Here is a 25,281-nt window from a genome sequence, read left to right on the forward strand (position 1 = left end):
TAGTTACTTCACTGCATTTTACAGCATTTTTTTCGCCTGTGGTGCTGAACGCGTTCCGGCTTGCTCTAGCTCCATATTTCTTTGCTCGTTGTTTCTTAACGCTGGATTGGGTTTTTGAGTAATCTGTACGCATTTAGGATATGCACGATAGGAAGTAGGCTAATGCTGCAAATAATGGCCACATCCTGAGAACTGATTAAGCGTCAAGTCGCGTGGAATTAAAATTATGGCAGAAAGGTAAATCGAGCTGTAGGTGACATGACATGGCATCAAATGCACAATGTTAAATAGCATTAGACATATCATCCATTTTCTTTTATTTTTGACAGCTTCCAGTCCGATTCGGTGTAAATATGTTAGAAATTATCTGCAGTATTTATTCTGCAACTGCGTTTATAAACTGATATTAAACATAAAGCAAAATCGTATAGCAATTTCCAGTAGGCCTTGAACTTTTTCTCTTAATTTAATTATTTTCCTTCTCTTGTATAAAGGTTTGGTTTGATTTATTTGATTAATGCAAAGTCTCGAGAACTATCTGCCGAAGGGCAGGGATTTTTTGTGGAGGATTTTCTAAACGAAATTGGTTTCTATACACGTTACACATAGGGAAACCAGGAAAACGCCATGCAACCAGCCCGTTTGCTGGATTCGAACTTCACATCGAACTACCAGTGTTCAACGTCTTCATTCCTCTGCCGATAGTAGGCTCTCTGGCATAAAAATACGAGTCAGTAATAATCATATAATTATTCTAATGGATATCATTGTCAATGTGATTGTTTTTCAATTTTAAATGGAACATTGCGACCGTTTCTTTGCTCCTGACGAAGAGACGTGTATCTGTTTGCCCTCGATATTGATTGAGTTTTTGAGCAAACCTACGCCAAACGCAAGGTTGTTGCTTTGCTAATTTTATAATTCTTCAGTTTATTTATCACTAATAAAAATCATTTAAATAAAACTCTGATGCACTCTTTTACATAACACAAAGAAAGTAAAAATAAAAATTTTGCTTAATAATATTGAAATAAAACCTTTCCAAAGCCAATAACAAAATTCGATGATATGCCCTCCTGGTGACGAAGAAATGGAACTTTGACTTTTCGACACATTCAAATGATTTTCTGTATATTAAGCAAAAAACAGCTATCAAGATATTTATGTTTTCTAAAACTTGAATTCCTGTGATTAAAATGTAATATTGAAAACTTTAACTGAAAAGGCCTTTGGCCTTCTTTTGCGCTTCTTCATCTTTTGCGTATTTTTAATTGGCAATTATCCTTCAAATAAAAGTGTAGAGATATAAGTTAATTTTTTAGAAGCAGGCAAGATGAAAAATTAGCAACGCCTTCGCCGGGAATCGAACCGCACCGACCCAGCGTGCAGAACCACTACACCACGAATGCACGCTAGGAAAGTGGGAGAAATACCTTATAAAAGGAATTCAAACTTCTGCGAATGCACTTTCAATTTTAAATTTCCAAGTAATTATCGCACCATTACGCAGGCATAAATTATTTAACAGTACGTATTTAAGTATTTAATACAACGATGTAATGTAAAGATGAAGTCCGCCTTGATAATACTATTCTCCTTTTGAGAATAACTTTAAAGAAATTGCGACGAAATACCTAGGAACAGAAAAAAATTTGAATTCTTTTAAAACTCAACGAAAAGTTTCTGAGCATAGCACATGCATTTAGTAAAAATAAATAAATGCATTTTATAAAATCCAAGTAAATATATTTTCAAGGTACATTTTACAATTTATGAAACAAAGGAAACTGTATTCTAATTGCATTTGAAATATTGCGTAAGCTGTAGTATGCATACAAATGGTTAATGTACTCGAATCCATGGTATTTTCAACTCAAATCTGAGTACTTATTTGAATTTATTGTCTTGGGATCTTACAAAATGTGGAAACAAAGATTCATGTGCCCCAGACCACGAACTTCTCAATTCACGGCTATAAATATCAATTGGAACCACATTTTTCTTGTTGAATGAATAATATATATTTAACAAGATAAAATAGTAGCCGAGAAATATGGAAATGAGGGTCTACCATCAGAAGCCATTTGCATGGAAAATGCCCAGATGCCGCACCACGTTCCAGACGTTGAAAATGCAGTAATAAACAAAATACTTTCAAGCGGTTTAGTAGGAAGATAAACCTTTATGTTGTTGTCATTGGATCTGCACGAGACATTTTTATTGGCTCTATTTGAAATTCTAAACATAGTTTAAAATACCTCTGTGTATATTCTGTTAGATGACGAACGATGCTGCAATGATGCTATGATTAAAGAATTGAAATATAAACAATATTCTTCTAAAAAGACGTGGATTTTCTTTGGAGTAATGTTAAAATTATTTATAAAATTTTAAATAAATGATTCCTTTGTTTTCATGTACTTGAATTTTAATATTCCGTGCAATTAGACGTCAAGGTTACAAATATTACTGCTTGCGAAATACACGTGGATAAACTTTAATTTCTTGATTCAAATATTTTTTTTTCATCTGCGCCTGAGAAACGTTTTTAGAGGTTGCACTAAATGCTCGATCAACGAGATGTAATCAGTTAATATTCTTCCCCCTAACTTGTAGCAAGGTAACGGGAAGAGGAACAGACACAAGAACAAAATCTTTAAATAAAGTTGCAGGTGTCATGTGGACTTAAGTTAAAGGAATTCAAAATGAGGAAGGTATAACTGCAATATTATAGCAAGCGGGTCGTAGCAAGAACTACTAATGTAACTTTGCGTTGCAGTGAATCACTTGTGCAAATAAATAAAACAATGAATAATCCGCACAATGGGATCGTGATTAACGACGCTGACTGCCGTAATGAAGGGCCCTCGTTGGAGCATGAATGTAGATCTATAGTGTCTGTGCCACATGGGAACACTCTAAATACGCAGCGAGTCGAAAGTCCTCGCGAGAGGTTAGTGGTAGGAGAAGAGGGGTGGGAACCCTCGAACCCGTTCCCCCCCCATGGTGCTCTCCATCAAAACTGAGGGTGGAACTGAGCAAAGTCTTACTGTCATCTGTATGATGCAAACGACAGGCTCAATCTTGAACTCCTTGCTGCAATGAATTTCTTGGGCGTCTTCTGATGTTATTATCAGACTAGTGAGATAAGACGCAAAAGCAAAAATTAATAAATAATTAAAGATAGAGATAGAAAATATTAAAAATAAAAATGACATATATTTACATACGATAATATACAATAGAACAAAAATGAGCACATTCAAACACTATTTCCAAAACAACCTCAAATATGAAACACTGAGTAATTTGAATGTGGTAAAGCGCACGAGTGCTTTTGCACATTCAAACAATCTAAAGTAACCTTAGTTCAGCAGAAACTAGACAAGCTTCAAATCTTTTTTTCCGATGTCATTCATAATAACTTCCGATGTCAATCATAATAAAAGAATGTCGCACATGCAAACTTAAAAATATTCCTTTTCAACGGCAACAGAAATGGTAGAATAACAAATTAACCACTCAAAGAAAACGATTAAAAGCAAATAAATATGGATTTTGAAAATGGAAGGATACAAATAAGAGCACTGCATATTGAATAAAATTTAAACAGACTAGGGCATGTAAAAAAAGGATAATACTCAGGCTAAAAAACTCTTGGAATTCATTTTGAATCGAAACTATGACAAAATTTAGTACTGCCTTCCAGTTAGCTACCGATATCATTTTCAGCAATGGTTTGTTTTCAGCAATGGTTTGTGCTGCAATACCAGGCAGTAGTAAACCACCTACAACGCAGTAGACATGTTCCTTGAAAGCACAGGTTTCTGAGAATTCGCGATATAGGAGACACCAACTTGATCCAAAAACTGGGATTCGATTCTAAGAAGAGAGAAACTGCTTTTTATGGTGTATCATTTTCATCTTTTTTTATTTATATACATAAAAACATCTCATAAAAACTTTAATAAAATTCAACATCATATAAAAACTAAAAACATTATAATTTCAAGTCAAAATCAAAAAGAAACATAATGCTATGTTCAAAAATTTATTCCTTAGCGTCACTTAATATAGTTGTTTCCAGAATATTTGACGGGCCTTATTTCAAGATCTGAACCTATTTCATCGATAAGTTTCACTGCAGTTTCGGTAGATTTAGGTTTTAAAAATTCTGTCATTAGAGACTCTTTGCTCTTGTTTTGCAAATCTTTATAAATTTCTTAATAAACAGATAAGAAATTCTGAAGAGTTCTTTTAAATATTTACGCTCTCTCTGGTAGAAAAACGTTCTCTAAAACGCAAGATTCTATCTGTTTCCCTACTTTCAAGCACTTTTCTATGCCTTTCAGTGTGAAGTCTTTAGTTTCTTCATTGAAAGGATCTTCAGAATTATCTTCAATCGGTAATGTTTCGGATACAATGTGACCAAATCTGTTTCGTTTATTTCAATTTTATAATTCTAGAATACCATCAACAGTTACTTTAGTGAATCTAACGTTTACTATTTCGCGTGCAAGGCTTACTATGTTGCTATATACACGCTAAATTGGCTCAACAACATTTTCTTAACTGACCATTTCGGGTAATCACGCTTTCCTGGAAGTATTTAGAATCTATTGGCACATTTCTATTAGGGATCAGCCGATAATTTCTGCGTAATTTAAAATTGAAAATTGTTTCAAAACTTAATTGACTCTAATATTTGTAGACAAGATTAATTCAATTGATTTACGGATATAATATGATTTAAAAGACGCTATGATGTGTGATACGCGTTGTAAAAGTACCACGTTTATATTATATTCCTTGTTATGTATAAAATATTGCGTGTTTTTCTTACCGTCGAAAACGCGTTGTAGGAGACCTATCTACACTTCCAGCAGTTTTCATCATCGATCCGTTTCCGCCAACCAACCAACTACAGAAATTATTCTGGATACAATTTTCTAACCTGATAATTCCTTGAACGACATGTTACTATGGGCACAATCTCGTCTAAGAGAAGAATTATAATTAGCAATGTGTCCCCAGTACTGGTGAGAAAACGCGTTTCAAAGATATCGCGTTGTAGGAGACCTCCCTACACTTCCAGCAGTTTTCATCACCGATCTGTTTCCATCACACTACCAACAACAGAAATTACTCTGGGTACAATCTTTTAACCTGATATTTCGTGGAACGACATGTTATAATGGCACAATCTCGTCTAAGAGGAGAAGTATAATTAACAATGTGCCCCCTTTCAGGATTCAGCTATTAATTGATTTTGAAATAATGCATAAAATTTCTACTGATAAAAACAGAACTCCAAGAACTGATGATATAGACAACATTGTTTTAATAGAAATCTACAAAGCATCTCCAGCCATTTAAAATCTAAATGGTAGCTAAACCTCGAAATCGCATCCGTGATTTATAACGGAAGAGATCGGCATCTATTCTGCTTTATACAGAAATGTGTAGCCAGTGAGCTAAGTACTGATTGCTTTATGTTCGACAAGCTGAAATGAGTTATAATTGGTTATAACTCTTGGTTAACTTTATTACTCTATTCTTATTTTTATAATGCTCGTACATATGGATTCCATAGCTCTGGTCTGGCTAAGTGCTGCACTTTTAATGGCCAGCAATGTAATATTACTCTATTCTATACCATTCCAGAACATTTAATACCTTATTCGCTTTAGTATTAATCGTTTTCAATTGTTGTAGACACAATATGTGCCTCTAATATCTTAAAATGAAGTCGTAAAATTCTTCTTCCACTCAAAATTCATCTGGGATCATTGTTTTTTTTTACATACATGTGTGATTTACCATCAAAGACTTTGATCAGTCTGTTGAGCTGTTTTTGATTTTAATGCTTGTTGAATGCTTTCATTTTATAGCCCTTTCTTAACTTAGCTGTCTTCCTTTTTTTCCCGAACGGGCTGGCTGCATGGGCGTTTTCGTGGTTTTCCCCATGTGTAATGTGTATACAAAAATCGCCACAATGCGTCTGGACACATTGCATGATACACAGAGAAGCTTTGGCTTCCAAAGAAATGAGTCCTGGTTTGAATATTGTGTTAACTACGGTTGTAACTGTAGTAAATTATATAAAAATGAGACCTCTGAAATCAAGAATCTTTTCCGCACTTTGTAAAGACATGGGTGCAGTACATTCAGCGTTATTATTTTATTGCGAGGAAAGATGGTTATCACGAGGGAAATTTTTGCAACGTGTTTATGAATTAAGAGAAGAAATCGGCGTTTTCCTAGAAGAGGAAAACAGACCGGAAGCTGAGAATTTTCGCGATAGTTTATTTGTGATGAAATTGAGCTACATGATCGACATATTCGAGAAATTAAATAACTTGAATCTTCAACTGCAAGGAGCAAATACACATATAATGGATACGAGTGATAAAGTTAATGCTTTTTGTAGGAAATTGGAATTGTGGAGCTTCGTGGAGGACTTAGAAAGTCCTCCACGAAGGCATCCCTCCTCTTAGGCAGATAGCACTCGAGGTTTTGCCATCATCACACACGCACACGCACACCCTTTTTTCCCGTCCGGAGGTCATCTGCGTAGCTAGGTAATTGGTGAGGAAAACAGAAACAGCAAGAAATTAAACAGAAAATCTATTTACTTGATATTTCTATATCAGAACTGAAGCAGTAATTTTTCAGTTTACAAAGAAATTCAATGTTCTCTAAACCAGTGATTTTTAACCTGGCGCGAGCACACTAATGGGGGGCGCGAGCATATCCAAGAGAAAATGTTATTTAAAAAATTGATTAAGTGACTGAAAGGAAAGAACACACATACAAAACAAAATACATTTCGACATATTTAATAATTAACTTATTAAATTAAAACAACTTACTAAATTAAAAACAAATTTAATAATTATTAGTGACTTCCTTGCGCCTGTCTTGCAAAGCAATGTTTTCGAAGGAGGGTTTAATATTAGAAAAAGACACTCTCAGTTCTTTTTCTATATTTAGCTGAGATCTATATTTTGTCTTTAAAGAAGCCACCGCAGAAAATCCAGTTTCACAAAGGTAAGATGTTGAAAATGGTAGTAGAATGCGAATGCCCTTGTTTTTAGTGCAGAAACCTCATCATCTACACCTGCCCAAAATTCAAAGTGTGCTTTATTACTAAATTGTCTTTTGGTTTCGTCGCTTGCCGTGAAGTCTGTGAATGTTTCTTCCTCTTCAATTGAGAGTCCTTCGGGAGTATTTTGAAATGGATCCCTCACCCACTTGTAACTTGATATCAGTTTGTCGTCAGCAAGAAAGTACTTTTTAAAATTCTTTGCTAGTATTGCTAAATGATTTTCAATGGTTACAAAAACAACTTTTACATGTTGTTCTTCAGCCTTGTAAGTTTTAATACAATAATTTAAATTTGCAAACATTGTTAAGTTTTGTTGCTTTAAATTTCTGCTCCACAATTCCAATTTCCTACAAAAAGCATTAACTTTATCACTCGTATCCATTATATGTGTATTTGCTCCTTGCAGTTGAAGATTCAAGTTATTTAATTTCTCGAATATGTCGATCATGTAGCTCAATTTCATCACAAATAAACTATCGCGAAAATTCTCAGCTTCCGGTCTGTTTTCCTCTTCTAGGAAAACGCCGATTTCTTCTCTTAATTCATAAACACGTTGCAAAAATTTCCCTCGTGATAACCATCTTTCCTCGCAATAAAATAATAACGCTGAATGTACTGCACCCATGTCTTTACAAAGTGCGGAAAAGATTCTTGATTTCAGAGGTCTCATTTTTATATAATTTACTACAGTTACAACCGTAGTTAACACAATATTCAAACCAGGACTCATTTCTTTGGAAGCCAAAGCTTCTCTGTGTATCATGCAATGTGTCCAGACGCATTGTGGCGATTTTTGTTTCACAAGTGCTTTAATACTTTGGAATCTTCCGGACATAGAACGAGCACCATCGGTGCATATTCCGACGCAATTTTTCCATTCTCTCATTCATAAAATCATTTAAGATAGCAAATAATGCGAGTGCTGTTGCTTTGAGTTCTTTTGGTTTGCAGAAAAGTAGTTCTTCTACTACTGACAAATCATCACAAAATCTAACATAGGCAATGAAATGAGCATCTTTATTACTATCTGTTGCCTCATCGAGTTGTATTGAAAACAATTAGTCACGTAACTTCGACAAAAGCTGACACTCTACATCTTCAGCTTATATCAGCAATTCGACGGGCAGCAGTATCATTTGAAAGAGGTATAGACTGCAATTGTTTTGCAAAATTATCTCCAAACATAATTTCTACAATCTCAATTGCGGCTGGCAAAATAAGCTCTTCACCAATGGTGTGAGGCTTTTTACATCTGGCTATTTTATATGAAACTTTATAAGAGGCAATTAAAGTTTTTTAATTCACAGACAAAGTTTTTTTAAACAATGATTTTTGCTTTTCATATGATTTTAATTTTAATTCGAAGAATTTTCTGGGTTTGTTTATGTACTCACTATGAAGCGTTTCCAAATGTCGTTTAAGTTTATTAGGTTTCATGCTGTCTGCCGCCAACATTTTTGGGCAAATGATACACAGGGGCCTTCTTCTTCATTTACTTCAGTACTAGTGAACCCAAAATTTAAGTATTCTTGAGAATATTTTCTTGATTTTATTTTCGAAAACCATGCTCGTCTGTGTACTTCTTGATGCTTGTCTATCGTCTAATGCTCGCTTACGCCCGCTTAAAAATTTATTCACGATTCTGCATAAGTCTGCTGCCGTGAATATTTAATACGGTGAATTGCAATTACACGAAAATATATATAACATGCACATTCAGAATAGATTCATTAGCGATAGAAGGATCGACTCGAATGAGATTGTCTGGAATTAAAATTGGCGTCATAGAACTTTCTCCTTCTCCCTATGAGAAAACATTTGTTCACATCTGCGCACGCTCCTAACTTAACCTTTATGCTGACCAGACAAATTCCAGACAAATCGAAACTTCTCACGAAACCGTGAGAATGCCCGACATGGCGGGACGCAAGAGCAATAAAAAGGGAATAGGATTCTTGTTTTTTCAATGCTGAGGATCGGTGCTGCAAAATGTCAATAAATTTCCGTATTCTTGGTAATTTGTAAAGTTTAAAATTAAGGTTGTAGTGTAGGTTTAGCGCCAAAATACTCAATATATTATTATTGTATACATTTTATTGTATGCAGTGGGGAGTGGGGCGCGATGAAAATTATGATTGAAAATTGGGCCGTGAATACTAAAAGGCTGAGAAACACTGCTCTAAACTGTTACTTGTTTGCTTGAATGTATGTTAGGTCATTTTTAGATAAGGTCTTTATATATGACAACATTGTTTTTATTTCCTGAATAGTTCAAAGATAAAAAAAGCTGGCATAAAATGGAAAAGTTTTGTACTTGGTAGCAAAACAAAAATGATTTAATTTACTCGTACTTTATTTTTGAGATACTTTATTGCAGAAGCACAAGCATTTGCTTATCCTATTTGCATTTTTGAATTTTTGTATTTTAAATATGTATTTATATATATGTATTTTAAATATGTATATATATATACTCAAACTCTCTCTCTCTCTGTATATATATATATATATATATATATATTAATTGCAGACAAAACAATAAGCAATTTAGAACCAAATCCAAAATGACATGAAAGAAATGAAATTTATAACCAGTAAAACCCCGAAATTTCTCATTTAAAATGTTAACAAAAATTAGCTCTGTGTTTTTATACGATACGAAATCCCGAAAACAAGAGAAATACGTAAAAGTACATCAAAAAAGAAAAGGAAGTAGAATTAAAATCTTGTTCATCATTATCAAGAGGTAGATCAAATTCAACTGAATCACGCTTCCTACGAAAACTGATGTGTTTCTGTTCATCCAGATTAACTGATGAACCAGCTTAAATTATTTAATTACAATAGTTCACTACAAACTTACGAATGCTTCCTCTACGCAGTTGTCTTCCTTTCATGGAAAAAAATATACAGAAACAAATTAAATGAAATAAATTCAATGCCTAATAAAGAAATGTATCATGTATATATATATGATATTTACTAAAATTAAAATTAAAATGTAATAATTTACAAAACTAATACTCAACTGAGGAGAAAAATTTTGAGCATACTATTGGAAGAACAAAAGACAAAAGGACACTAAATGAAAAGGAAAAAGTGTCGCTAATGTTTACTTGTTTGGAGCTGTTGGGCGATACAGTCTGGCTATGAAAAGTATAAAATCTCCCAAAAGTGAACTTATAGTAATATTTTTTTTAATTTTATTTTTGGAAAGCATTAAAATAATGCAAGTAAGTAAAGGTAAAAAAGATAGAAATGTTAGAAAAGAATAAAATTTTTACTTTAATGACTTATCCTGACGACTTGGACTAGAGTAAGCGCTCAGTTAATAAAAGTGTAGTCAAGGAAATTTGTGCAGTATTCACATTTTTCTAAATTACGTTATAGATCCTGCTAAAATTCCTTCTCTTATTTGAGTTTTCAGATAAAAAATTCTTTACCTTAAAGAAATTTATAGGTTGTATATCATTCCAACTTTTTTTTATGTACACTGCTAATGGAGTAAATTTAAATTTTATTTTCTTGTAAAATTTTAGTAAGAAAAAAATCTCCTGCTGTTGTTGTTCAGTTTCTCTGCATACTTTTTCTGACAGTTTGATTCAAAATTGTATTTGCAATACTTTTTTTAATTTTTTTTCAGATACAATTTTTAATCAAAATAAAATGCATAAGTGGGACGAAAATCTCATTAATTAAACTTTGAAAAACTTAAAAAGAAAATTGGGTATCTAACTGTTTTCTGCTTTTGAATTTTAATTTCTTGTACAGTAAATTCCTGATTGATGGGAGTACATTATTTTTGATTAATGGAGGTGAATGACGTCTATCCTTAATTTAAAACCCTAGTTAACCCGGTGCAAGTAAAAACGCTGGACAGAAAATATCCCACACCAATAAGTAGCATAAGAATTTATCTGTATTTTCAAGCAGTTTAATTAAGAGATTATGCTAATTTTGCAGTACTCTTATTTCACTGTCATTATTTGGGAAAGTTCATCCCATTGTTTCGCAAAACACAAGTTTAACATTTTTAGACAGAAACCAGTTAATCCTCCTCTGTTCAATCTTTAGTTCATTTCGCTGTCTAATAGTAATAAAATACTAAAGTTTCGCCTAGAATTACTACATTTTGGCCTAGAAATTAGAACGCATTCTAATTTAACTTTGAGGCTTCTAAGTTATAACAAATATTATTGGATATTCAAATTGCGAGAGTGCCTGATGCAATTAAAAATACATGATTTTTTTTGTTTACGTGGGAGAATGATACAAATAGCGGCATTTAATTCTGCAAAATGTGTTACTTTTGTACCTTCTTAAGAATTTAGCTAAGAATTGTTTGTAATAGAATTATTTTTGGAAAAATCAGTTGCGTAAACTTTACTTTCACTAAATTCATCTCCCTCTTTCAATTCCAGGAAAGTTTGCAAGAAATGTCATGGCTTTATGGACTACAAAAGAAAAATGAAAATGGAAAAAGAAAAAAAAATCAAACTTAAAACAGAAATGGAAACTTGGAGGCGAAAAGTCGTCATTACGGAAGTGTGAGAGATATGCCTTTCGTTCAGAGCTGAGATTAGAAGAAACTCTGGGCCCTTTTAGAATGGGACTTATTGATCGTCGTCTTAAATCTCGCTAACTCTTTGAGACTCGTGCGACTTAAGACGTCCCTTAAAAAATCTACAGTAAAATAAAATAAATTGAAAAATAAACCAAGGGAAAAAAACTGGAGAAATCCCTGGGTGATACTTTTTGAGCATTTTCCTTATTTTTATTTATTATTTTTAACAGCGCAGTCGTTTCAATGAAAAGAGGTCATGTTACGTAAATCGAATTTTGTCACGCTTCTGTTTCTGAATGATACGTCTTTTGAGAGATTTTTTTTATCTCTTTCTATCTAAAGTTAGTCGGTCTTTCTAACCGACTAACTTTAGATTTTTTTATTCGCTGCGTGGTGTATTAAAAAATAGTGTTTCAAGAAATCGCTTGTTTTAAAACGCAGCTGTATTTTTTATTAATAGACGGAATTTAAATAATAATTCAATAATATTTGCATCATTTTCAAAATCTTTGTACATAATGCAACGATATTACACTCCAGTATCTGCTGCAGCGTCAGCGATTTCAAAACTTACTGTGAACTTAACTGTTCGATATACTGTGTGTACAATCTGCACACCAAAAACAAAAAACAAACAAAAAAAAAAAAAAAATAGGATAGTTCTACATTTCCCATTCTACTGAGCGAATTGACGAAATTTAACTGATTTTTTCATGCCTTAAAAACATAAATTAGGACATATATTAGATTTATATGCAGAATTGTTCTAATATAGGTATTTTGACACTAAATGAAACATTTTCTGAAATAACATACCGAGGTTTTTTCATATTTAGTTTCTGCTAAAGATATGCCTAAATATAAAATTTTCTAAAATTTAGTGGGGGAACTTAATAAGAAATTCAAAAGTTTACTTTAGCGCACATTTTCTCCCTTGAATAATCCCCTTGGCGAAATTCTTAATGTATGGTAACCTGCTTTCTTTTCGCTTTCGCTGTGCACGGGCGAAAAAAAGGTTTATCGTTCATTCTTTTAGGTAATTTTTAACAGTAAATCACATTTGGCGTCGTTATTGCTTCTAAAAATTTTGACAAATTTCAAAATACGCCAATGTATAAAATTCGATATATCTTGGAAAATTTCCAATGAAATTCTGTAATTTTTGCAGGTTTACCTAGACATATATCTACTTAAAATTGGTGGCAAAATTTTATAATTTATTATCCAAAACGTTTTTCGAAAAGTTTATAAAAGTTATTAAAGTATACGAATTCTAGAAATAAATAAGAAAATAGCTACGAATTTTATTTGGATTACATGTAATTTCAAACTGTGAAAAAAGAAATTAAGTAAGTTAAATAAAGAAGAGAGATTAATAAACATGTACCAAATTTAATTACCATCGAGGAGTTAAAATTTTGAGAACTAAGTTTTGAAAAACTACTCGCTATTTTTACCAAACTTAGCACATTGACATAATTGGTATCTTCGTTCCCTAATTAGAGTTAGATTTTATATATTATTTAATTACGTTTTTCTCGTCCCAAAGGTCCATGAACAAAATTTTCCTCTGTGTGTATATAGATTTTTTTTCGTTTAACGTAGTTGGTAGGATACACTTATGAAGTTTGCTGTACCAGGATAAGGATATTACTGAGGGAAAAGGTGAATGATACATTAAACTTAAAACTTCTTTTCATTCTTTTCATTTCAAAAGTTGGCCATGTGCTAGGCATTATGTATTTATAGCTCAGAAGCCGTTGAATATGCAGCAGCTAATTATTACAATATGCGCTATTATCAGAGTAAACGCTGGGGAATTGAGATGAAATCTTATCATAGCACTCTTGCCTTCCCCTTCCAGAAGACGGATTTTATGTTTATTTACAATGAGAAATGTTCAGAAAAGAAAGCATTTTAGAAGGATTCCTGTAGAAATGATGCTATAACATTAATGGTGTTAGATTAAAAGGTTCAATAATAGCTCAAGGAGAAAAGAAGTAAACTATGTCCGGTTGATATTTTCCGTTTTTCTTCAGTTTGAATAAACTGCTTTCCATTGGTAGCATCTCACTTCTCATAGCCATGATAGTATCTTAATACACAATGCGGTCATTCATGTAGCCTTATTTCTGATTCATTGGGTGTATAATGAAGAACTGATAACACATTTTCAAGACTGCAGCCTTTCAAGAAAAGTTAAAATCACTACAGAATATTATACTCGTGACAGTTCAAAGTAATACCGTTTCTTCTTATAATGTACAATTTTGAGGGCTCTCCTGGATGTTCCAAGGAGTTTTCGTAGTCATTTATAGGAATACTGTCAAGCTTGCCTTCCATAGTTTTCACGATCTCCTGAAGATTCATAAACAAAGGAAAAAACTGACCAGAGCCAATGTTAATCTGAATTTAGGATTTTAAGCCAATTTTAGGTTGAATGGTTGATCTTTGGAACGCCGCACTTAACTAAGAACTGTGCCGCAGTCAATGCTAAGCGTTCCGTCATTTCACCCATTTGGGATACTCTGCCATTTTATTGGAAGTGTATACCTCATATAATGGATTAGTTTTAACAAATGATGAAACATTTTCACATCATGTGGAAACCAACTGCTTTCTTCAACTTCTGCATTCTGTGCCTGGATTGCCTGGCAAAGGCGCATTGTGCAACTCATACAATGTACTTAATTCAAAATTGCCAAGGATAACCGTTAGTAATTCTGTGTTTCTGTCTTTTTATTTTTGAGTTAAACAAAATATCTTGAATAGTTTCGTAGTTCCCTGTCCTGATCCTAATAGCAGTGATATTGAGTTCTTCAAAATTATCAGAATTCTTTAAATATGCCTAAATATTTTTAAACTCGGGATCCGTCTCCAGTTCCTTTATTACTATTTCTCGAGAACCCAATTCCTTTTAAGATTATATGGGGCATTTTTTCATCATTCAATTAATTTCTCAACAGGGTAGTAAACACAACAGTTTCTTTCTCAATGTATGCTTAATCTTTACGTTAAATTCCTGTAATTTGAGAGCCTGTCTTATAAATCTAGGCTATAAGTTCTTCGACAGCGTATCCTCACTCGGTAAATTATTCTTTTTCTGTCACAAAACTACTAGGATAGCATAGGCATTATTTGCTGGGATCATGATCTTAATTCTAAGCCATTCTTCGATATTATTTTCAATTATTTCTTCTTATCTTTATCATGCTGGTAGGGTACAATGAAAAATATTTATTACTGTAATAATTTCCGACGTTTAGTGGCATGTGTTATTTACATGCAGATGCTTTAAAGAAGTAAGTGCAGTCGTGGTCGATTTGGCCATTTTTTAAATGAAAAGTATACATGAATTCAACAGCGTTATAAGCAAAGGCTACGCTTCAATTTTGAAAACGTTTGGCCCTTTTCTACATCAATATATTAATTAATTTCGATGAAAGGAAAGAGAAGCATACAACAGTCGATTGTTGGAAGGGAAAGGAAAGAGAGAAAATGCGACATGCATAATTTGACAACCCGGATCAAAATTATTTATTTAAGGTCATCTCTGTCTCTATTTGTTAAAGTTTCGGTTCACAAATTTCAATTTTTTCCTACTTGAAGCGATATGTTAATATCTGCATCATTTAGTGTTATATAAGAGTTGTGTGAAAAGGATTAATTTTGAAATAGTACAATTTGGAGGATTTAATATAAGCATTTACTATTTTTAGGATACAAAGCGAAAATAAAATTAAAACTACCAGGTAAGGTAATATTGCAAACTAAAGATAGTGTTTTATCTTACCTATCTTCTATATATATGTATGCATTCTGAATGATATCTCGTAGCGAAATGTACTTAGTTTGTTAGGTATTTTTCCCGCCTTGTTAGCGTGCCTTCTTGTTGTTTGTTGTCGTGGTCTGTATGCTGGGCGCGTATTCCAGAGGTCCGTGGTTCGATTTCCGGCGAAGGCATTGCTCATTTTTCACTTCCACTGCTTCCAAAAAAAAATACCTAATGTCTCTACAAGTTTAATAAATACATTTTAAAAAGGGGATCTTAAGACTAAGACAATTTTGCTCATGTGTTAACTATTGGTGAAAATTTATCAAACTTAATATTTGAATATAAATCCCGTAGAAAGAATAAAAGAATGCAGTGTTCAATGCATTTTCCGAAACTTACTTAATCACACAAGAGCTTTCCATCTTCTTGCAGTCAAAGTGACTGGAGACGTCAGTGATAACATATTGGTCAGCCCCTGTATCTGTATTGTTAAAAAACGTTATGCAATTTAATTTATAAATTCGAAGCTCAAAAATATGCATTTTAATTTGCGCGGAAGAGATAATTGATTTCAGGACACTGGTTTCAGATTTAGGTAATTTAAATTAAAAATTCCAAATTCTGTGTATTTCATAAAATTTAATTTTATTTAAATCCTAAATGACTATTTTCACAGTCAGGTGAAAATGGTTATACCATTATTCCATCAACACATTTGCATTGTAAAGTTACCGCTCCCTCCCGCAACAAAAAGACGAAAAAGAATATATATTTTCCTAAACTAAAACTTTTCCTAAACTAAACTCAGTGACATAACAGACCTAGTGGGCCACGGTCTGCAGTGCCTCGAAATCTGCTTACCTTGTGTCCCGGAGTGCATCAGCATATGCGCTGTGCATGTGGTCAGCTTGCCGCAGGACCCCTGGTATTTAGTTCTCAAGCGAACTTGGTACTCATTTTATAGACCCACTCAAGGGAAGAAAGGCTGAGTCAACCTTGCCCAACCCAGGGATCGAACCACAGACTTGTGGACCACTGCTGCACGACGCGCTAGGCACTATATTTTTCCTAAGAACAGTTTGATAATTGTAAGCTTGTAGAAGACTTACATAAAAACGTAAATTTCAGATAAATTTAAACCGTGAGTGCAAAGTTATGATTTCTAATTTCTTGTCATCCATACTTTCATTAATGTTGTCATCATGATGCGTGGATGACAAAAGAATCACTGTTTTACCCCGCTTTCGGACATACTATGAAACTAAGGCCACATCATCTTGGAATTCGAACAAACTCCTCAAACAAAGGTAGTGCTGCGGCCAAATCATCAGGATTACTGAGATTTAAATTTTCGAGAAACAGAAATTGAGTACTACACACAATTGCCTAAGTTCTAAACTTTAGAAAAATAAAATAAAATGGAATTTTGAAAAAAAAAGATAGAAGTTTGGTCGGGTTGAGTCTCACAGACCCAAGACGGTTAATACGATGAAATAACTCTCGCCTGAAGGAACCTGCGTTTTTCACAATGCACGTGTTAAATGGTGTACTAAAGATAGGAAGGTATAGGTATAGGTAACGGGGGGCACGGGCATTGTCCCTTTACCATAATGGTTAATCGGTATTGCACCGTGCCCACCACTGTCTAGAGCCAATGTGTAGGAGCCACATTTGCGCCCAGCACCAAAAGCCGAGGCCCAACGCTCGGACCATCCAGAGGGCAGTCAAACTGACCAAAAGCGCCCTCCACACAACGCTCACCCAACCGTCCAGGCATTAGTACATATGATAGCAAATACTGAGATTCTCTGACGATTATAATACAATGTGCAATTGGTACATAATGTAATTGCAATTATAAATATACTGCATAATACAAGTCCAATAGTACAATATCAATGTAAAAAGTAAAATATAATTACAAATGCAAATATTTCGTGAACCATAAGTGCAAGATAATAGTAAGTTAAAGGACTACTGCTTCAAATATTAGTACATATGATAACAATACTGAAATTCTCTGACAATTATAATACAATGATCAATTGGTACATAATGAGATTGTAAATATAAATAGACTGTATAATACAATACAAGTCCAACAGTACAATATAATGCAAACACGAGTATGTAATTACAAATGTTAATATTTCATGAACCATCAGTGCAAAACAATACTAAGTTAAAGGACTATGCATATCAATGCAAAATATAAAGTGTTAAAGAGTAGTAGTATACAATGTTAGATATAGATATACTATACAAAAGAAAGTCATATTCTTACAACAGAATGGTATTGCGATTTAAATACCAACAGTATTAAAATATAATTATAATAATAAACTCAAATAAAAATCCGAACATATGACCAATACAAAAGCAAAATGTTATTCTTAAAATATCTACGCAATGCATATTCAAATACAGTCAATAGATATATACTGATATAATTATACATGCATAACAAGTTAAAGACATATCGAGAAAACAACCCAATACAATCGATAAGATCTATACAATACAAATTCAAATACTAAAATAATCCAGATACTAATAGAAAAGTAAATTCATATATCAAATGGTACTTCTAACAAAGAGAAATAATATATATATATATATATATATATAAACATTCTTATTGAACAAAATTCAACGAAGATTCAAGATTCAATGAGACAAATACCAATCCAAGCATGTGATAAGTTGACATATGGGAATAGTAGATTAACACTAACATGTATGCGTACAATATACTAAAATTGTAAATTATGTTACCAAGCACAAGTCAGTACCATAGGAATGAAGTATTTCCATAATTTTGATCAGTTTTTTAACTAAGTATTTTTGTTTAATTAAAAACTTACAAAATGCACGAGTGTTAGTATTTGGTATGGGAATGTGATAATCTTGTGTAATAGGACACTGAGTCACATAATGTGATTTTAGGATTTCCAAGTTCACCACATACACACATATCAGTATTTGAAATTCCATGTCGATAATAGTAAACTGGATAGGGTCCATGCCCTGTAATATAACGTACCAAATGATGATTGGTAACCTGTCTATGTATATCAACATATGAAATATGAAAATAAGTACGACGACCTGTGTCGGAGTCATCCCAGTTTGTTTGCCACGCAGAAATAATCTTGAGTAAAATTTCCTTTTTAAAATACGAAATTGGCCATTTTACCATTAGGTTTTCAATTTCACCAATATGATCAATACTTTTTGGGCAGCTATTTTAGCAAACAAGTCTGCTTGGATATTGCCAATGTTATCTGCATGACCTTTTGTCCAGGCCATCAGTATTTTAGAATTTCCGGACATGTGCAATTCCTGCTGAATGGCAGAGATAATAGGCGAAGAATGCCTTGGATTTTTAATTGCAAAAAGAGATGAAAGGCTATCCGTTATTATTATACCTTCCATCTAGCCGGTTTGTTTAAAATATTGAACAGCTTTAAGAATAGCCATCGCTTCTGCTTGAAAAACGCTGTTTTCAGCAGTAAGATGTCCTAACCATTTAAATATTTGGTCGTCATTGTGATAAGCCACAAGGGCACAACCAGTTTGTTGTTCAATTTTCGAACCATCAGTGAATATCTGTAAGTGAGGTAGTTGTGACAAATTGTCACACTTCAAAAAGACATTGTGTCCATATCCTTGTTGAGCAGGATGATTATCCAAATGCTGTGTTTGCTTTTCATAGTTGGTTGGAAGAAATATGTCATTATGAAAATTTACAGATTGCTGCAATTGGCGAACTGTTTGATAAGCTGCCTCCTGTAGAGTGCGTAGAGGCATAGAGGCAATGGAATAATGCCTGCAAGCACAGTCAAGGCATTAGAAGAAGTTGTACAAAAAGCACGGGTAATCTGTAATACAAAGGGTCGTTGTAAGCTTTGCAATAGTCTGGCCTTACGACCCTGCATAGGGTCGGCCCAGACTGCAGCTGCATATATAACCATCTTCTCGATTACAGTTTGATATAATATTTTTTGTATGTACGGACTAATACCCCAATTGTGTCCATACATACGGCGAAGATTATTTGCAATTATAGTTGTTCTTCTTTTCAATTCCTGCAGATGCAAAATCCAATTTAATTTCTCATCAAATACTATACCGAGAAATTTGAGCTGTCGAAGTAGAAGTAGAAGATGCTATTGGATGAGTTTGCGAAGGTTGAAAAATTTTTGTCCTTGCAATTTTGTAAGGAAGTCCATATGGATCATGATTTTGAGTGCAATATTGCTTCCATGCTGTTAATTTAGATTGAATAATCATACGTTTATAAATTGCTTTTTCTGTTTGATAATGTTGCAAAGTATTTGATGTGATACCATTTCGACGGTCAGATTTTAATTTTCTTCTAAGCGCTCGACATTTCTGTTGTTGAGTTCTTAATTCACCGTTCCACCAATGGAGAGCTGAAAGTTTTTTATTTGTTTTCCTTGGAAGAAGATCTTGACAAATATCTTGGATTGTAGTTAAAACCAAGTCCGTAAATTGTTCCAAGGCAGCTGGAGTTGTTTGCAAAGATAGTTGTCTTCTCAGTTGGTTCAATTTTCCTCTAATTTTTCTCTTAAATTGACGATATTTACGACCTGGGAGATTATACCTAATGAGAATAGGAACTGAGCCATTGTTGGTTATTTCAAACGTAATGAATTTATGGTCCGGTAAACTTATTTCATCATGAATAGTCCAATTACGAACCAAATGTGCAGTATTTGCTTTAGTAAAAGTCAAGTCAGGCCATCCAATAGCATATGTTCTATCAAAGGTAGGCGCAGAGTCTGGTGAGTTAAAAAGCACATAATTTTTTGAAGATATAAAATCCTCCAATAGGCGACCTTTAGGATCAGTTGTTGTATAACCCCATGCTATTGAATGGGCATTAAAGTCTCCACTGATGATTTGGTGTTTATTACCAATAATGCGAAGATTCTCTTCTAAAAAGGCAATAACTGGGGTAATGTCATCCGTAGGAGGAGAATAAATTGAATAAATAACAAATATTAAATTTCGAATTTCTAAAACTACAGGAACTTGATCTCTATTGATTGATAAAATTGAGGGAGAAATTTGTGTATTACAGTTAATAATGGCTGCACGTGGAGGTGCCAAAGTGTCTGCCTTGGAGAAGGTTGTCCAAAGAAGAAGAAAACCAGCAACTTGACCGTCTCTAGTATACGGCTCCTGGGCCAATATGAGATCAATGTGATTTCTTAATGCAAATTCTATTTTCTGTGCTGTAGCTGCCCGAGATCTCTGCATGTTTATTTGTAAGCATCTAAATGATGGCAAAGCACTCTGTAATACATGAATCGCACCTTTAGACATATGTGGTATTCTGGCGCATTCGTTCGACTTGTTTCTGATAGCAAAAGCATGCGTTGGAGTTGGCGGTATGATCAAATGGGACTGGGTTTCTGGAATTCTTGTTTGCGTCGAGACAATTGATGCAGGCTGCAAAATCCGAGGAACAGTCTCGGGAGTCATGTTCACCGGCACAGTATGTGCAGTAGAAGTTGCTGCGACATTCCCGCTGCAAATGTCCAAATCGCTGACATTTATAACATCTCTTGATGTTAAAATGTTCTGTGATGTTGTGAGACTGCCATCCAATATGGAGTTTGGGGTATCGCATAATTGAATTGAAAGCTGCGGGCTTACATTGGAAGATCCACTTAACATTTTTCTTTTCTTTTAATCGAAAAAGAGGTTTTATGTCCTCTGTGTCTAAACCAAATTCAGTAAGAAATGCTTCCCCTAAATCCTCTTGAGGAATATCTGTAGGAATGTTATGAATGGCTAGTAAAGGATTTTTTAATGTTGGTTGCTTGATAGTAACTAGTGAGGAAGCTCTCTCAGATGTTAAGGTATCTTTTAGTTTCTTCTTATCTGACTCTGTTGAACAGACAACAGCAAGACCACCCTTTTTAATTGAACGTATAGCAGTTACCTGAGCTCCAATTTTTGGAAGTGGGAACTCTTTAGCAAGTTTATCCTTCAATTTACGACTAGTTGTCGCACCTTTTGGATATATTAGCAACGTCGGTTGAGGAGCTGCTGGAAGGATGGAATGCTGCACTGCAGCAGCGTAAGAACAGCCTGCGAGTGGAGTTGGCAAATTTACTGTATCTTGCACAGGAAATGAGATATCTGAAGCCTGTTTATGATGGGCAAGTTCACAACAAATAACAGTCGAGGTATTGCTACCAGTATCAGTTGTGGGATGCTTAGGTACAAAATCTGGGCCTTCTTCAGCTAATTGTTTGAAGGCGTCTAAGGATTTACAAAGAGGTTCTCTTAAATTTGAGGGAAGGGCAAATTTGTTTCCTTTATATGTTACTGCTATAGTATGGATAGTTTCATATAATACCTTTATTTTTTCATGATAAGAAATGTCTGAATGCATCAATGTAAATGGATCCAAATCACTTATTGAAGGAGTTTGATTACTATCAACAGGTATTACAGAAGGGCGAGACATTTTACAAAAAGTAATGTAGCATAAACACCATTAAACATATATATTAATCAGCTGTATAATGAGTAAAGATAAAATTGTACCACAGAATTATGCAATTTAACAAGAAGTATAAAGAGCAAATTAATATAATGCAAGTAAATTTACCAATACTGCATAATAACAATATTTAAACATAAAGTATATTAAAACATCAATTAAAATGATTTAAAACAGTTTAAACATTAATTACTGTTACAATAATACATATAGATAGTATTCCAACACTTATCGAAATCAGAGTGAGAGTGTCGTAATAACACTCGTCATCGAGTTCAAATAACGACGAAATATAGGGCAGTTCAACAGAGTCAAAATTATTGTAATTTCAAAGAGTCAAAGCGAGAAGGACGAACCCTTTGGCACTATTAAATATTTAGATTGAGAATATGGGTTTCATAGTACAATTATTGCAAACCAATTAATAGAACAATAGAAATTTCAGTTAAAAGATCAAGTCCGAAGATACAATAGTTAGCAATAAAAGAATTGTACAGAATAATAGATCATGAAAAAAATACCTTTTTCCCGAAAACCAGGTAAGCCTAGGTGCAACTGGAGGTAAGATATGATTTTTTCAAAATTACACACCAATTTCGGGACTTTTCTTAGCCTTACCAGGGCACCACGTGATGGAACATCAGAAATACAGATTTCTGTCTGAAAAAATTAAAAACCCGTTTGCCTGAGTTTCACAGACCCAACATGTTCAGTGGCGGATTAATAAAAGATGTGGTCTGACAAATAGTTATCTTGATTTAAAATTAACTGATTATTCTCATTTCTTAAATTTGGATTATGCAAGATTTGTTGAGAAGATATAACCAGCTTAAATGATTATAAATCAAAACGTGTTTGATTTTATCAGTAAATATCTGTCAATGGTTTATAGAAGAATTCTTCATGTTTAAAAACACCTTCTTTTATTAGTTTCCTTGAGGCTAGCAACAAGTGAGCACTCTTGGCGTCATTTAAGGAATTTTACAGTTAACCAGGTAGAAAAAATATTTTGGGTTTACACAGCATAAAATGTATAAATGTAACGGTACAAAATGTAAATAATTAACTTAGAAGTACCTCACAAATATTTTAATAATTACAAATGCTCAATTTGCACACTATTGTATTATCCTTGCGTGGCAACAGTTTTCTTCCTGGATTTCTTTAAGAATCCAATGTTTTGTTTTTAAGAGAATATTGAGTTTTGCTACTAAAGTTGAAAAATATAGGATTTGATGTTAATATGGTAGTGTTATTTGCAGTTTGTTAAAATACCGTTAAGGTAGTGAGTCTTAATCTGTATTTTATTGCGTTGTCTCTGCTATGAACCAACAACTGGTGACCCGTAGCGGGCGACTTGTTTATTTAATATGGCTATAAGGAAAGCGAAAAAGAAACAACTACATTAATGGATGCCAAAGCGAATAAAGTCAGTATTAAAATCCCGCCATTTTGGCGAGAAAACCGGGACATTTGAGTTTTACAAAGTGGAAGCCTACTTTCAAATAAATGAAATCACCACTGAAGAAAATAGATTCAATTATTTGATATCGCAGCTTGAACCCAAGAATGTTGAAAATATATGGGGCATTATTAAAGACACTAAGCCTAATAAATATTCTATGGCGAAGGAGAGGCTTTAAATATTTTCAAAGAAAGTGAAAATCAGCGAATTCAGCGTCTGATAACTGAATTAGAACTCGAAGATTATAAGCCAAGTCAGCCTTGGCAGGAGAAAAGTCGTCTACCTATAGACTATTTTCCGGAAAAAAATGTTAGAATCTTTAAAGCTGAATAAATTGCCTGATTTTATTAAAAAAAAATATTCTCCTTGCAAGTGATGAAAATTTAGACGAATTGGCTACGATGGCTGAAACATTCATGGGATGAAATCTGAAAAAGAAATTTATGCTGTTTCGTCAAGCATTAATGTTAATGATGCTTTATTTGCAAGAATAGCTTCCTTAGAATTAAAAATTGATTCAATGCAAATAAATAGTCGTTCTAAATCAATGAAACTTCAATCATCATCGAAATACATCTTAAAGTCGCAGCCGTTCGGAAAAGAGATTTAATATAAAAGGTAAATATTGTGTTTTTCATTTTAAATTTGACGGTCGTTGTCGACCTGAGAAATATTATTCGTCTTATGCTTGGCAAAAGAAGTCTGAAAACTTTATAGCGCAGCAGGATTAGCGACTAGTGCTGTTGTTGATATCAACGACAGTCACAAGTTTTGTTTATTTGTTAAGGACAAAACACATGACTGCGGTTCTTAGCAGATTCAGGTGCTGATGATAGTTCATTACTAAACTCATAATAATACAACAGTACATGAATTTAAGTTACACGCAGCGAATGGAACAGAAACTCCAACTTACTGAATTAAAATTTTGACTTTTAATTTGGGACTTAGAATAGAATTCCAGTTCGCGTTTATATTAGCTAAAGTTGATAAGGCTGTTATAGGAGCTGATTTCCTAAATAAATTTAAAGTTTTAGTTGGCATTCATAATAAACAATTAATTAATGGAATGTCTGTTCGAAGTAAGGCAACGACAGCGTTTTTTGATATTCCTAGTAGTACTGTAGATAAAAATTCTAAGTATGCTAATTTGTTATAACAATACCCAAATTTAACAAAACCAAATTTATCAGTATCAATATTTAAGCATGATGCTAAGCATTATACTACAACATCAGGGCAACAGGTTTATACCAAACCTAGACAACTAGATTCCAAGCCACTACAAATAGCAAAATGGGAATTTCAGTATATATTAGAAAATATTATTTGTCAGTCTAAATCACAATGGGTCAGTCTTTATCACATAGTTCGTAAGAATGTTGGTTCCTTCCGGCTGCGCTGTGATTATCGCTAATTCACCAACAATACCAGATCCCAAACCCCGATTAGAAGAAATATTTGGAACTTTGGAACTTTGCGGTTATACTGGCTTTCAGCAGGAAATTAAAGTCCTTCTCTTGCCAGTTCCTGATGTGATCCCATGTGGGGCCTGACAGAGTAGAAACCTGAAAGAAATTTTCTCTCGTGGAGGTAGAAGTGTGCTGGAGAGATAAAAAAGAGAAAAAGAAGCACTTTGCTCCTGTACTGCTACATCTTGGATGGAATCCGCCTAGCAGGGGCCGGAGAAAGAAACTTCGGATGACCTGTGTAAGATAGCCCGAATACTAACTGTTCATTCGTCGGAGCCAGTCACGTGGGAGGTCACCCTCCCAGAAACTGACCCCGATCGATGTTGCTTGAAAACCAGAAAACTGGAACTTAGAAT

The 25,281-nt window shown here is 33.7% G+C and overlaps 1 protein-coding gene across 1 annotated transcript; it reads right to left on the bottom strand.

Moving 5' to 3' along the window:
• Positions 1-7,013: 7,013 nt before the first annotated feature.
• On the bottom strand, positions 7,014-7,994 carry LOC118187324 (zinc finger BED domain-containing protein 5-like). The gene has a single exon (XM_035357521.2). The coding sequence runs from the start codon at positions 7,992-7,994 to the stop codon at positions 7,014-7,016; it is 981 nt and encodes a 326-aa protein (XP_035213412.2).
• Positions 7,995-25,281: the final 17,287 nt, after the last annotated feature.

This window comes from Stegodyphus dumicola, chromosome 6, assembly GCF_044657685.1.
Source record: "Stegodyphus dumicola isolate Sdum_Otavi_A_Nest chromosome 6, ASM4465768v1".
Classification (NCBI taxonomy): Eukaryota; Metazoa; Arthropoda; class Arachnida; order Araneae; family Eresidae; genus Stegodyphus; species Stegodyphus dumicola.